At 35.4% G+C, this 15,253-nt stretch overlaps 1 protein-coding gene across 1 annotated transcript in view; it reads right to left on the bottom strand.

The window, feature by feature from the left end:
• Positions 1-2,567: 2,567 nt before the first annotated feature.
• Positions 2,568-15,253, bottom strand: part of UFL1 (UFM1 specific ligase 1) — a 34,570-nt gene continuing 21,884 nt past the window's right edge. The window contains exons 12-19 of the mRNA XM_045499067.1: positions 13,340-13,456; positions 9,991-10,108; positions 8,173-8,339; positions 7,961-8,091; positions 6,296-6,376; positions 5,922-6,007; positions 5,210-5,390; positions 2,568-4,578 (exon numbers count right to left, since the gene is read on the bottom strand). Coding sequence (XP_045355023.1) covers positions 4,360-4,578; positions 5,210-5,390; positions 5,922-6,007; positions 6,296-6,376; positions 7,961-8,091; positions 8,173-8,339; positions 9,991-10,108; positions 13,340-13,456 — 1,100 coding nt within the window. The 3' untranslated portion in view covers positions 2,568-4,359. The remainder of the gene's footprint in view (positions 4,579-5,209; positions 5,391-5,921; positions 6,008-6,295; positions 6,377-7,960; positions 8,092-8,172; positions 8,340-9,990; positions 10,109-13,339; positions 13,457-15,253) is intronic.

Raw genomic sequence — 15,253 nt, 5'->3', positions numbered from 1 at the left:
CAGTTCTGTCAGGACTTTTCTGTCAGGACTCAGGAGGTCATCTCCAGCCTGTTCAGTTCCCCTCCCCGCTGTGCAAGACAGTGGACTTTCATTTCTTCCCCCATAGCATCCTCTGCTCGTTGATTCTTGCCATTTCCTTGAAACAAGGTGTATTTATTTTTCATACTTTTACTTATTCAACTAACATTATGTATTTTTAAATTATTTATTTAAATTCAAGTTGGTTAACATACAGTGTAGTATTGGTTTCAGGATAGAACCCAGTGCCCAACAAGTGCCCTTCTTAATGCCCATCACCCATTCAGCTCATACCTCCCCTACCTCCCCCATCTAGCAACACTCAGTATGTTCTCTGTATTTAAGAGTATCTTATGGTTTACTTCTGTTTTTATCTTATTTTTCCTCCCCCCTGCACCATGTTCATCTGTTGTCTTCTTAAATTCCACATGTAAGTGAAGTCATCTATTTATTTGTCTTTCTTTGGCTACTCAGTGATCAAAATGAAGGAAATGTTGCCATTTACAACAACGTGGATGTAACTAGAGTGTATTATGCTAAGTGAGTGTATTTTTAAGATTTACATTTGTATTCCTAGTTCTTCATAGTCATACAGGATCCAGGAGATTGTTGAGCTCAGGATTGAAATTCACCATGTCTCCCCTTTCTTCATCGCACCACAACACAATCTCTTTCCTCCTGCTCTGTAAACACACATCCACGATGTGGATTAGCCGTAGTACTAATCATTGAAGAGAAATAGAGGTGCAAATAGAGGCAAACCTGGTAAAACAAATAATAAAACACTGGGAACTTATAAAAATTTAATACATATTCAAAGTAGTTATTCCTTCTTTTTTGGTGGTGTAAATTGAATAAACACTTTTTATTTCTGTTTCTGTGTATTCTGTTTCTGAAAGCCTGAAAGTCAAGGTTTTTTTGTTAGATGGTTTGGAACAAATTTTTCCCAGGTTCTATTTAATTTTTTGTTCAGTGTCGACTTCAAAGTAGAGCAACTTGTGTGAATCTAGGCCATTTTAATGGCCACTTCAATGTGGTCCTAGATTTCTGTTGAAAATGTGCATCTGAGTTTATGTATGTTTTTCCTTCATCTCCCATATATACTGGGGTAAAGGCTTCATTGGTATTAGTCAAAGAAAGCAAACCTTCCATGGTCTCCAACCTCTACCCAACTAACATGTTAATTCTTGATAGAAAAAAAAGTCCCATTGGCCCTGGGATGAGTAGCATTTCTGGGGAAGCAATGAACTCTTTGTTCTCAATCCATACACTGCAGGGATGAAGTTTTGGTGTGATGGTGGGGTGGTCCGGAGCCAAAGGCCAAAGAATTCTTGAAGACATCTTTGGTGCAAAAGGTGATTTATTAAAGTACAGGGCAGGACCCGTAGGCAGGAAGAGCTGTATGGGGTCATGATGGGTAACTCCTTATATACCCTCAGGTTGCGAGAGGATCAAGGATATAGTATGTCTCTAAGGAATTTTGGAAGCAAGGTTTCCAGTACCTTGAGGGGCTAGGTGTTGCTAAGGAAACATTTATTACCATTTAATAAAACCTTAGTCATAAGAGCCTTTAGATGTATACTGAGGGGCCATAAGCTTGGAGTATGATTGCCAGCATATATCTTGGGGCAGTTAAGATAAAGGAAGTAAACTTACAGGATCCTGGAGGTTGGGATAATGTTAAGCTAAGGTTCTCCTTTTGCCCTAAAGAAAGTGTCATCCTTGAGACAGCTGAGCTCCTAGAAGGAGGTCACTGCCTGTTTCAAGGACTTGTCAATGGGCTGTAGGCAGTAAGGGAATTTAATTTTTCATTTGCCTTAGATTCCCACATTACCATGGCAAGCACTTAACTCTTTTCCTTTGTTCCTGGGTAGCCAGAAGTGTCCAAGGAATATCATATTCAACTGGGGTGGGGGGGGGGGGGGGGCGGTGCCAGCTTGCATTTTGCCCTCCGCTTGCCCCATGCTCCCTCTTCACGAACAATCACTGTTGCACTCTGACCTCATCTTTGGTGCTTTATGGTCTAAAACACACTCCCTAAAAAGTTCAAGATGGTTCTATATTCAAATTAAGGAACTTATACATTTATTATTCTGATTTCATATCAGTATCTTTTCTGAAAATTCACTTATTTTGATAAGATAGGCCATGGTTCACTGAATCATTCTGATGGCTAGAAGTGGGTTTCCCTTGACTCTTCAGAAACATGTGGTCTGGAGAATGGAACACACGAACACATTATTCAGAAAGCTCTATTGTATCTGCAATAGTAGGAATAGTAGGAAGTGGCAGATAAGAGTATAGCTGTACATTTGCTGACATGTAGCTAACTGAAGATGATTTACTCAGGTAAAATGGTTCATGACTGGCAAACTTTCATGGAATGAGACACTGAGGACTATCGAACTATTTTTGTGCAAGAAAATATAATAAAATCTTTAAATATATTCAGAAAAAGAATTTTAAAATGTGAATACGTTACATGTAACATATGCATCAATTAATCCTAGTAGTAATTAAAATAATGGAAGCTCCAAAGTACCACAAAATTTAACAGAAATAGGCAACTTTATTTTTAATAACACTCTTAAATCTTCCCATCAAGATCATAGTAGATAACATTTAAGAATTTTTATTTATCAGTGAGATTAGATTTTTACATACAAAATCAGCTATACCACTTTGTTTTCAAAAACAATAAAAATTGTTCTTATTTACTGTGAAAAATACGAACCATTTTGATAAATGAAAAAAAATTAATGTGATCAAGACAATCGTTTTCTTTTTATTTGCTTGGTCGTCTCTCCCATTTTTATTCCTACAAATTAGGAAGGCCAGAATGATTTTATTTGCTTCATTGTTTATGACCTAGTTTGAATCAAATGTGGATTACTCTGGTATCTGCTGAAACATAAATAAGTTCTTAAAGACTGGATAAAACCTTAAGTTTTGTTTTTAATATTTTGAAAGCTGAATAAAAAAACTACCTGGAGTTTGTGGTCACAGAGGATTTGTCATTTTCTTCCTTTGCCCATATGAAAATACATTAATAGAAAATTACCAGTGGAAAAACATTTTTAAATTTAGGTTACATTCCTATCAACTTTAATAATAATGTTTAGTTAGCAATTGTATCAATTTCTTTCACTCAATATTAACACTCTGTCTGAATTAGAGTAGAGGTAGACTGATATTTGTATTCAAACATTTTGAAACAGGAAGTTTTAAATGCCATATGAGGAATTACATAAAATAGTACTTTTTTAATATTTGAAATTTAACTTACTATTATATTCAAAATAAGTTTCTTTTTGATAATAATAAATTGTTGCTTAAGACTCATTTGCTTGAAATTATTACACCAAGGAACTATTTTAGTTACTTTTAACTACTAGTAGTCTTTAGAAAACAAGAATACCTATTTTCTTACATGGATTTCCATTTTTGGAAAAAAAAAGTTTCAATGACTTCAATGCACTTATAGATCCTCCTACAACAAAGCATTAGGAGTCAGAGTGACTACTGATATAAAAAATAACATTTAGAAATGCAAATTGGGTTAAAGAAAAAATACTTGTATTACATTTTTAGTTATTCTAATGTGATTTATATCTCTTAAGAAGTAATTTTTATTTTTTCTCTCACTCTTGTTAGCGTCTTGTTTTAGAATAGAATAGACCATAGCAATAAATGGGCCCCTCTGGTGTTTTCTGCAGCTGTAAAGGCATCCCTGAAACTGTCAACCACATAAAAGTTCACTCCTGTGGGGGCAATGGGAGGCCCTCTATCTGCCAGAAATAAAAGCAGGGGCTTAGTAATAAAAAGTTCTTCTGCAAATTTCTGTATTTTAGGTTTGAAGCATTGTCTATTAATTTTAAAATACACGATTTTTATTGTTGACACCAAAGGGTTTTTTTTTTTCCTTTTTAAAAAACACATGGCCACATTTTAAGTTTCCACCTAATATGGGTATAAATATAATAATGTCACTTGAAATCTAACAACACAACGAATGAGTCCTTTTCTAGAGATGAAAGATATCAGAAAATTTATTCTTCATTTAGCATCTGAAAATAAAAACTGAAATGGTTAATTTTTAGAATTATATTGTGAAAAAGAAATCTTCCATGGTTGAACCCAATTTATAAAAATTCACATTTTTATAAGGTTTACATTGAATATAACACTACTGTTTAGACTGAATTGTGTGTGTGTGGGTGTATGCATGGGGGCATTACTGGGAGGAACTGAGGACTGTGAAATGAACACTTTGTGGTAACCACTCACCATATTAAACTTTGGGAAAAATGTATACTATATGATAAAAGTAAATTAAGATCATTACTCTTCTGTCATAGATGACTTCCTGGATTTGAGAACAAGGTCTTTAATGGATGAAGAAAGTTCTTGAAGCTCTTTACGAGTAGTATTGGTGATATCTTCTTGTTCTTTGTCTAATTCATCACTCAAAGGATCATCTCCCTGGCCAGTCTTCTTATTTTGACTAACTAAATGCTTTACAACTAAACCTTGATACTTTACCAAAAGAGTATGCTGATCCTGTGAAAAGAGAAAGGAGAAGAAAAGTTAACAAACATTAATTTTCTGTGGAACAAGCATGATTTGTTCAACCAACACCCATCTTTATAAATCAGTATAATGATCTTAAGTAGAAAACTGAATCAAGCAAGGTCCTTGCTGGCAAGTTGACAGGTTAGGGGCGATAAAACATGAATACAGATCATTTTAATGTAAACCGACTTGGCTAGGTTCTATCACCAGACATTTAGTCAAAGTTACATGGAAGTTCAAAGAAGCCCAATTACTTTTAGCTGAGAAGTTTCTCAGAAGAATCTGTGCAGGGTAAGACTTTTTGAACTGGTCTTTGAACAAGAGGTTAAATTTACATAAGCTGAATTGGAAGACTGGACATTATTACATCTTTTTTGAAAGCTTAAATTTCCAAATTCAGAATATTTTTTTTTTTACTATAGATCCTGTAGGATCCCAAAAGATTCTTGAGCTATGCTGAGTTTTTAGAATCAATCTTCTATCACTGTTCATATTCTTGAATGGGAAATCATATTAACATGTTTTGTGTCTTACTGTTTACGATGATTCACACCTATCCATTCAAAATCTTCAGAATCTAAAAGCTTTAAAAGTTTCGAGTGCACTGACAAGATGATACCTCTGGAATTTTACTGCTGAGAAAGGCGATGATCTGTGGGACACATCTTCCAGGTGCATGGAGCATGCTGTGGGTTGAGAACTGAAACAGAAGGACTGATGTGAGGTGCAGAATAAGAGCAGGGTCTTCTGTGACTTTTAGCTGTTCAGCCAGTGCTTGTCGATGCTGGAACAATATCTGCCTAAACAAAAATAAAATCACAAAACACATTATCATATTTTCACCAGCTCTCACCAATTTCACTTCTTCCCTTCTGTATTCATTTTTAGCTTCTCCAGTTTAGTTATCTACCTCCATAAACATCTTAAGGGATATTTTAAATAGGAAATATAGACACACTTGACCCTAAATGGTATGGATAAACTAATATGCTAGAGAATGATACAGAAAACTAGATAGCAGGGATACTCAAGGTATACTTTTAAGTTGTTGGGAATCAGACAGAAGTGCACTAATGCACATAAGCTTTCTATAGCAGGTCTCAAAGCCAACATAAAGTTCTCAGGCTTGATCTACTAGGGGATTAGGGAACCTTGCTACCCTATCAAAATGGGTCAGAGAGGGAGACCTATGTATTGAATACGCTTAAAGGTATGCAGCCATTTGGATACAAGAGTTCTCTGTGCAAGATCCACATAGTCACCAACTTCAGACATGAAATATCACACATCTAAGAATCTGTTAATAATGTAGATTAATTGAATGTTGTTACCTTTCCCTTTTTTTGTCTCCCCTTTTCACCATAATATCACAAGCCTCTGCTGCAGAATCCAGACAAGAAAGAAAGTCTTCTATGCTCTGAAAAGGTATTTAATGCCATAATTTACTTTTATTAACAGGTTTCCTAAAGAAATACAGTCACTTAATACTGTTCTATAATATTACACCCTAAATACAATTTTTAAAAAGGTCATTTTGTTATTAAACTTGACATTGTGATTTAGGACTAAAGAGGATAAAATGTCCCCAGCCTGTTCTCCCCCTTCACCTCCCAAAGAGATTTAGTTTACAATTATTCTTATAAAAATGTACTCAAAGGTCATAAATTCTAGCCCCATTATCTAAACAGAATCCAACTTTACTTACCTTTTCATTCAGAGAGCTATGTAGTTTTGTGAGAGCTACTTTGGTTTCTTCTGATAATTTACTTAAAATTTTTTTTCTTACCTATAAGGGGAAAAAAATTCTTTTGGGATTGTGACTTTAACATGTGGTGGGTATAAGATCAAACAAAACAAAACAAAGTATATGTGTTGCTATAATAGAATACTGAATAGAATTTATCTTTGTTTTTGAGTTTTAGCTCTCAAAGTAGGGATAAAAACATGCCAAAAGCACTCTAATATCTGAAAGCTAGTAACAACCAGTCAGCCAATGAAGCTAGATATAGCTCTGCTCCTCCTTTCTGTCCCAGCAATGTAAGAGGAAGATGGGGCAGGGGAGTGGCAGGGGGTGGGCCGAGGGAGGAGGGAGAGAGAACCATTTACCTTGTGGGTAAAAGAGAATTTGGGGCAAGAGGCTACTCCCTCTCTTTTTCATTGGGGTGGGAAGAATGTTCTTCCTAATGCCAAGTGAAGGGGGTCTCACTCTTGAATAAAGTTTAAGAATGCCTATAAACTAGAGAACTTGCTCTATGGATGGACATTTGTTATGCTATTTGGTGTGTGGTCTTTTCAGCACCCCGTCCACACAGATGTGTCTCAAGAAATTTGGTGGCATTCTTGACCCATCTGATGGCCCTACCTAGTATGAAATTTCTGGTGGAGGCCTACTGGAATGGCTTGGCCAGTAGGCCCTGAAAGTTACAGTGAGCCTTGGAAGACTAGGGCAACCTACTGACTCCCCGTCACATGGCACACTAAATCCTTCCGTAGCCCCCAAAGGGCACAGGACAGGACCCCATGTATTTCTCACAGCAGAAGTTGGCACAGAGGCAGGATACACGAACTGCCCAAGCATCTGGAGATTCACTGTCAAGCTAAAGGAGGAAGGGGGACAGTACTTTGCTGGGGTAGACAGGAGAAATAACCTGTTTGGAAGTTTAGGGGGTGGTCCTTGCCATGAGAGGGTGTCACATGCTAAAAAACTTCCCCCAAACAACCTATGCCATCTATGTGGCAATGGCCACATTACTAGAGACCACAGCATTGGACCTAGGTCATAATCAGTGATATGCAGTCATTCTTATGAGGCACTTTTTGCCTCTTTCATTTTTTCTAAATCTCAAACATTAAGTGGATCAGAGAAGAAGGACAGAGAAGAAGTAGAGGAGGAGAGTTAGGGACAGATCACACTTTTCCTTCTCTAGGCAACTAGGAGCCACTGCCCTACCTTACATTTCAAGAAGGGAAGAAATTAACTTTGAATTTAGTTTGAGATTAGAATTTTAACAAATAAATTGCAATTTATTTAAATACTGAACAGAGATGGTGCCAATAAGTGAAAATGACTGCAGAGTTATGCAATCAGGCCATAGCACTGTTAAGGGATTTGCAACTCAGCAGGAGAAAGAGATGTGACACCATAATAATTAGGAAAAAATAAAAGTGTTGATTCTAAAGTGATTAACCATCATTACTTTCAAAAGACAGTTATATTACCAATTTGAACTAAAAATCTGATGGATGTTTTCCCTAAAAACCCTTTCTTATATTTTACTCTCCTTTAGACTACTCCTGGTGTGAGAAAATAAAGCATGCTTTTATTTCAAAACTAAACACATCAAGAATGGCAAACAAATCACTATCATACTTCATTTGTGATGGTTGCAGGATCGTCTACTGCCATCATTAAATCCGAAGCTAAGAAGTTGAAAATGAGGTTAGTGATATCCGTACACACTGTCTTCAGCAAATGCTTTGTAAGAGTAGCTTGTGTATCATCTGGAAAATAAAGGTGTTTTATTAAAATGAATGTCCAAGAACAATTATGAGAATCAATGAAAAAAACAGCACCAAGTATACCTGTGAAGAACTTCACCCCCTTTTCAAAAAGCCGAATGTTATTATACAGGTTTGAAACCTCTTCTTGCAAGTCCTTGATAGTGCGCTTTCGACCAGTTCCAGAGGCAGAAGAAGTTGAAGACATGAACACTGAACGCACCACCTCGAGGTAAGTTTTATTAAGAGGTCTGTGCACAAGATAAATATATTTAGTTTATTAAAAAGTACTGGATTTATGCATCTAAGAAATTTTGCTTCTATGGGAATAGGCCTTAAGGGAAGACCTCTATATTTTTTAAACAAACAAGATTAATTTGGAGACTAGTTCCCAAGAATTTGTCCTCTAAGCCTAGGACTTATCACTTAAATGCATTTACTTTTCTCAGTCTTACAGTACTCAAAATTATTGCACTAAAGACAGTAAGAATAGCAGTAACAGGGGCGCCTGGGTGGCGCAGTCGGTTAAGCGTCCGACTTCAGCCAGGTCACGATCTCGCGGTCCGTGAGTTCGAGCCCCGCGTCAGACTCTGGGCTCATGGCTCAGAGCCTGGAGCCTGTTTCCGATTCTGTGTCTCCCTCTCTCTCTGCCCCTCCCCCGTTCATGCTCTGTCTCTCTCTGTCCCAAAAATAAAAATAAACGTTGGAAGAAAAAAAAAAAAAAATTAAAAAAAAAAAAAAAAGAATAGCAGTAACAGAAGTTTCAATTCAAATTCAAATTCAATTCAAAGTAGTTTTTAAAAGTTAATTTGGAGAATAGACTATAAATCTGTTTCCCATCCTTGGGAATAATAAATTCTCAATTTCTAAAGTACTATAAAAGATAACACATTAAAAACTTTATGACCAACAACTCAGAATAGATTATTTTATTTTTATAAAAAAATTTTTTTAATGGTTATTTTTGAGAGAGAGACAGAATATAAGCAGGGGAGGGGCAGAGAGAAGGAGAGGAAGGCACAGAATCTGAAGCAGGTTCCAGGCTCTGAGCTGTCAGCACAGAGCCTGACATGGAGCTTGAACTCATGAACCACGAGTTCAACTCATGAGTTCATGAGTTGGACGCTCAAATGACTGAGCCACTCAGGCACCCCCAGAAAAGATTTTTTAAAAAGTAATGGCAAATGATTAGAAGTAACTACTCCATCTTTTTACATATGAAAAATATGATTATTTAATATATTCATGTACAAAAACATTCAGTGAAATGAAAAAATCTCACTACAAAAGCTATATTCTAAATTCAATGTTAGATGCACTGGGCTCCTGGACTGCATTTATAGCTTACACACTGGAACTACCTTGAGGGAAAATCACGTTAGTTAGTAATGGTCAAGTTATACACAAGTTTTTCACTTCTGTAAAATAAATTTAGCTTGGCTCAATTACAAGCTAGTGCTGTCTAAATTTATTCTCTTTGAAGACAGTTTGTTACTTTATTTCTCCCCTTTTTTTAAAAGTGCACTGTTTACTCTCTGTCAAGTCCAGATAGAAAATCGTCTTTTCTTTCTTTTAGATGTTCCTTTTCACGCTATGTTAGAGAGCAGCCAGCTATTATGTTGGTGTTTTTCTCCCAACTAGTACTGTAACATCAGTGAATGAGGATGCCTCCACACTCTTGCCTTTTCTTTCCTATATTGCCTTCCCCAGAGCACTTACATGTTTGTTGAATTGAACAGCCTCTACAGGCAAACTAAATCTGCAATTTGGTGGCTAGATTAAATCCTAAGCTTTGAAAAGAAAAGACCTAGAGTATATGTTTTCTATGATCTTGGTAAAAATTTTATTTAAAACCTCTGACTTTCTATCATAAAACAGAAAAAAAAATGTTTTTATACTTACTTTATTAAGTACTCGGCAAGTTCAGAAATAAACTCCTCAGGGGCATCTTGTACGTGTTTTCTTAAAAAATCTTCAATCTCATCCTGGAACATAAAAGTGATCTCTGGCTTCTTCTTTCCTATAGTAGAAATGAGCAATGTGAAAAACAACAAAACCATAAAGCAACCTAAAAGCAAATAAGGTTCAACATATTTAATAAGATGGTAATTCATTCACTTCATACCACAAAGACTCTGATATTGCCAATGTCAAATAGCAATAACCAATGAAAATAATTTTAAAAACAAGAGATAGTGGCATCTCTTTTGAGTAATAATTTCCTAACTTCATTTTTTGACTGTTTTCTGAGTCAATCAGAAAATCATAAAGATGTTTTCTCCCCAGTCTAACGTGGATGGTACAAATAGTTGAAAATCAAGGAAAAAAATCTTTTAAGGAAAGATAACTTCGCTGTTGAACAATATATAATGAGCAGAATTTCTGTCTTTATAAAAATGAATAGGCACTAAAAATCAAATCATCCTTGTAAGTTACATAGGATCTTCAGGAAAAGTCTTTATAATCATGTGAACTACAACTGTGGTAGAATTAAGCTAAAAATTGTCTTTGGGAAAGGCACAGATGAAAAGAATCCTTGTAATTTTACTCATAATTTATTCTTCTTCTTACAAAAATAATTCCATACCAAGGAAAGCTTGTATGCAGCTAGTGTAATGGAAATAATTGTTAACTGTGCATGCCTACTCACCGACTTGGAGAAGTACAGGTTGCAGACAAAAGAAAGCTAACAATATTTCCGTTATTAATTGTAAAAATATAAAAGTGATTATTTCCAGCTAAATTTGGTTATTGTAAAATCTTAGAAATAAAAATAAAAAATAATAAAATAAATAAATAATAGCTCAAAAATCAATCTTCACTATGCATCAAGATCTAAGTAGTTGACATTATAACTTTAGAACAGATACACCCATTAGAAGAGATAGACTATCCTTTCTTTTTGTGATTTGCTATCCATTCCATCAAATAGTTTCTGCTTTGTTTGCTTTCTGCATGCATGTTATAAGTTATTACATTATGTTTCCATATAGTAATCTTTCACACTGAGTTGATGCTGTATTTTAGCTGAGAACCTGATTCCATCCCCCATTGCGAGATTATAACACAACCCCTTTTCAAAAGCACTGAAATTATATTTTTTTAGGTAGAATGGTTTTGCTACCTTTATAGCCCCTCTCTATAACCTGTGCACAAAAGAAGTAACACATGCCTCATTTAATAATTACTTAAGGCTACAGATAATAGAAAAATATTTTATTAAATATCCCTTCTCTCCCACCCCTAGTACATCTGGGGAATAGAGAAATTCATTTACTAATGAAAAATTAAAACCCACATAGGTCAGTCTTAATACTACTTAAAATAGGAACAGAGCTACTAGTTTCTATGAAGATAGGTTTTTTAAAAAGTCTTATAAGTGTTTATATTAGAGAGAGAGAGAGAGAGAGAGAGAGAGAGAACCAATACAAGTTGGGCAAGGGCAGAGAGAAAGACAGAGACAGAATCTGAAGCAGGCTCCAGGCTCTGAGCTGTGAGCACAGAGCATGATGCAGGGCTTGAACCCACGAGCCATGAGATCATGACCTGAGCTGAGGTCGGATGCTTAACCGACCAAGCCACCCAGGCGCTCCTTTATGAAGACAGTTTTAATTAATATTGTTTTATGCATGCTGAGAACAGTAGCTATTTTTATCTATCTTAGAATACTTTAAAGATAAATCTTAAGCAAATACATTATCACTAGTAGTGGCACACTAATAACTGAAGCCCATGTCAACTGATTTTTACGCCTCCTGGCTCTAGCCCATACAAAATGAGCTCTGTGGAAGAAGTAAAATAAAAATTTCAGATTATTATCATTTCAATGTTTTTTCTGTGTTTACTGGGGAAAAGGAAGAGGGAGGTATCACAGTTGCATTAAGTAAATTTATTTACAACACAAACATAGAAGAATCATAACTTTACTTAGAAAAACTAACATGTCTCTTGCTAACTTAACAATACTGAATAATAACAAGTCTTGGAAAAGGAAGATGCATATACTAATTCTCTTCCTTAAATAGAAGCAACCAATCACTTAAGTGTTACCATAAAACTTAAACATACATAATATTAGTGTTTCCTACTTGAATATGCAGAAATCCACTTTTGTAAAATATTATAATTTGTTTTGGATGGCAGCGGGAAACCATAAAAGTGACTATGCAAGCCGCAACTGTGCAAGGTGTTCTTAATAAACAATGGGAAAATTTGATTGTTCTGTGACCCTTTAAAAAATGTTTGTGAAAACATTAGAAGTTTTGCTGGTTATGAATATAAAGAGAAATGAAAAAGAAAACTAGTAATTTAGCATACTATAATTTAGCTCATTAGAAACCCTGAGCATGAAAGTGTTTGATTTCTTTGTAAAAAACTTATCAAAAATAATCTCAATGGTGCTTGCTTCTTCTCATCCTGTGACTTATATTCCAGAGCAAGCATTTTTCTGTGCCTTGGCAAGTTGTCATACTCCTTTTTTAACTCCGGATCAGCTTACTGCATTTTATCCTTTGCCCTTTCAATGTTGTGAAACATCTCGTGAGAATTCCTTTATTGGAGGTTTTCTGCCAACCTCACCCCCTCTAAAACATTTTCATCCTTTCTGTCATGATCACTTTCCCCATTTACGTCAGTTAAGTGCGCTTCTACCAAGCTCCTCAGGCTGCATACTTGGTCTCTTGAACAGGGCAATACCAATGTTCCCACAGTCAGCTTTTTCCCTAACTCCATTTATTCCTGATTCATATTTTATTTCCAATGTTATCACTTTTTATTTCTTTGCTGCATTTTTGTCTGTGTTGGCCGGTTCCCTTTTGATTATCCATTTTTTAAAATGTATGGATTCATCACTGGGAGACAAGGAAGCAACACAACTACATGGGGTATTGTCTGAGCATAAAGTGAGGAAGAGAGGCACAGGGATCCATCACTGACAAACTCTGAAATCAGTGATGTGACTATCACAGCTCATGATGTACCTGGGTTACTTATGTGCTCATCTGTGGACTGAGGAGCCAGCAGCAAATTTGTACTTTATGCGATTACTCACAGCTGATACGCGCTGGTAACTCAAAACATGAACCATGTTGTTGGGGGGCTGGTGTCATCAACTAAACTGTGTAACTGAAATCTGTGTCCACAGAAACTATGCAAAGCGAGGACTTCTTGTATAAGCGTATACACGTAACAGTACGCATCGTAAGAAAATGTTTAAAATCATGCACAAAGGAAGAGTAATAAAGCTACATACCAGTATGAGATGACTCATCATCACTATCCTCTTCTTTTCTTCCTTTCTTCTTGATTTTTTTAATTTTGTACTCTCTGGCATTGCCACCACCACCTCCTCTCACACTTCCACTGCCCTCTGGTGGAAGAGGATACTCATTAGTCTTCCCTAACTGAATTACCATTTTTAGAATGATGACACTACATTGTCATATTTAACTTTACAGCAGAACAAGAAAAGCCAAGTAATTAACTTTTAGGTGCTACTTAAGGTTGGAGTTTCTTTATTACGAAGTTTTGTAATTCAGTCAATAAAAAATTAATAAAGTACGAAATCTGTTGAACTTGAGCAATTCAGAGAGCTTACCTGCTCTAAATACAGTCTCTCCTTCCTTCTCCAAAGACATCTCTTTTCTGTAGCTTTGTCTGGCTTTTTCTTGACCAAACCCATTCCTTTACCTCTTCTTCTACCTTCCCCAAAAGAAATGTGCCCTCATTTGCTCATTTCTGTTACCACAGCCTCATTAATATCTCCATTACAGTATTTCACAAATTTAATTACCCTTGGTTTTGTCTTCTTGGTTGAAAGATTATTACTCATGTTTATAGGAGATATCCTGAGTCCTCCACCACTGAACGAGACAATGAACTCCTTCAGATAGGAAGCATGTCTCACTAATGTTTGTATCCTTGGGGTTAAAGCAATGCTTGACACATTAACAGGTGCTTGATAAATTTTGACCATGAATATTAAATTGGGTAAGTGGAAAAACAGAGTTATCCATCACCCATTGGCCAAATAAAGACTAAAAAATACAAATTATGAGACAAACCAAAACACTGTAAATAAAAGTAATCTTAGTGAGGTATTTCTCTACCATTACATATTTACATTTAAAGTATTTATTCAACAAAATAGAATACTTTCTAATAATGGGATTGAAATCCTGAAAAATATTCTTCATAAAAGATTCATTTTTCAATAAAGTAAAATGACATATAAACTACAGATCTTTTTCTAAATCCTAAGTACAATTCCTTTAAATTTCATCAAGTCCTCTAATTGTAAGTTCTATTATTTTCCCTTGCTTTTGGGATAGAAAAATATAATTTTTGAAACACAAGTCTAAGGTGAATGTAATTTTTACATTTGGTAATAAATTTCTTATTAGGGAAGACTTATATATTTGACATTGTTCCATGCACTATACCTAAACCATTACAACAGGATAGTACTATCACTGAGATGAAGATCAGATAACTCTGAATTTTTAGAAGGAAATAAAACAGACTAGCTATTTTGACATAAGTACAATTAACTGATTAAGGTAAATTTATAAGTATATCTTCAAATAATATGATAAAATATGCATGGCTGTGATACTACTATGATTTATTGGAGTAATTTACTTGTCTATTTCCCCCGAAGAATACAGAGAAATTTCAAAGTATCAAATTGAAAGATTTTGTAGTAAAAAGTTTTTGAAAAGAAACAATCTCAAAGAAATAGAAGTGAGTTCTCACAAATAAAAATTGAAGTTTTTTTTTTTTTTTTAATTTTTTTTTTTTTTTTTCCAACGTTTATTTATTTTTGGGACAGAGAGAGACAGAGCATGAACAGGGGAGGGTCAGAGAGAGAGGGAGACACAGAATTGAAAACAGGCTCCAGGCTCTGAGCCATCAGCCCAGAGCCTGACGCGGGGCTCGAACTCACGGACCGCGAGATCGTGACCTGGCTGAAGTCGGACGCTTAACCGACTGCGCCACCCAGGCGCCCCTAAAAATTGAAGTTTTTATAACACATCTTCATTATAGTTGGTATTTATTAATGAAACATGTTGAATATCTAATTTCATTAACCTTGATACAGTGCTAGTAAAATTATTTCTACTATATAAAGTATAGAAAATACATGTGCACCTAGAATAATTTCCAT

Source organism: Leopardus geoffroyi, chromosome B2 (assembly GCF_018350155.1).
Source record: "Leopardus geoffroyi isolate Oge1 chromosome B2, O.geoffroyi_Oge1_pat1.0, whole genome shotgun sequence".
Classification (NCBI taxonomy): domain Eukaryota; kingdom Metazoa; phylum Chordata; class Mammalia; order Carnivora; family Felidae; genus Leopardus; species Leopardus geoffroyi.
Note: the sequence above shows the minus strand (reverse complement) of the source record. Positions and strands in the feature narration are given on the sequence as shown.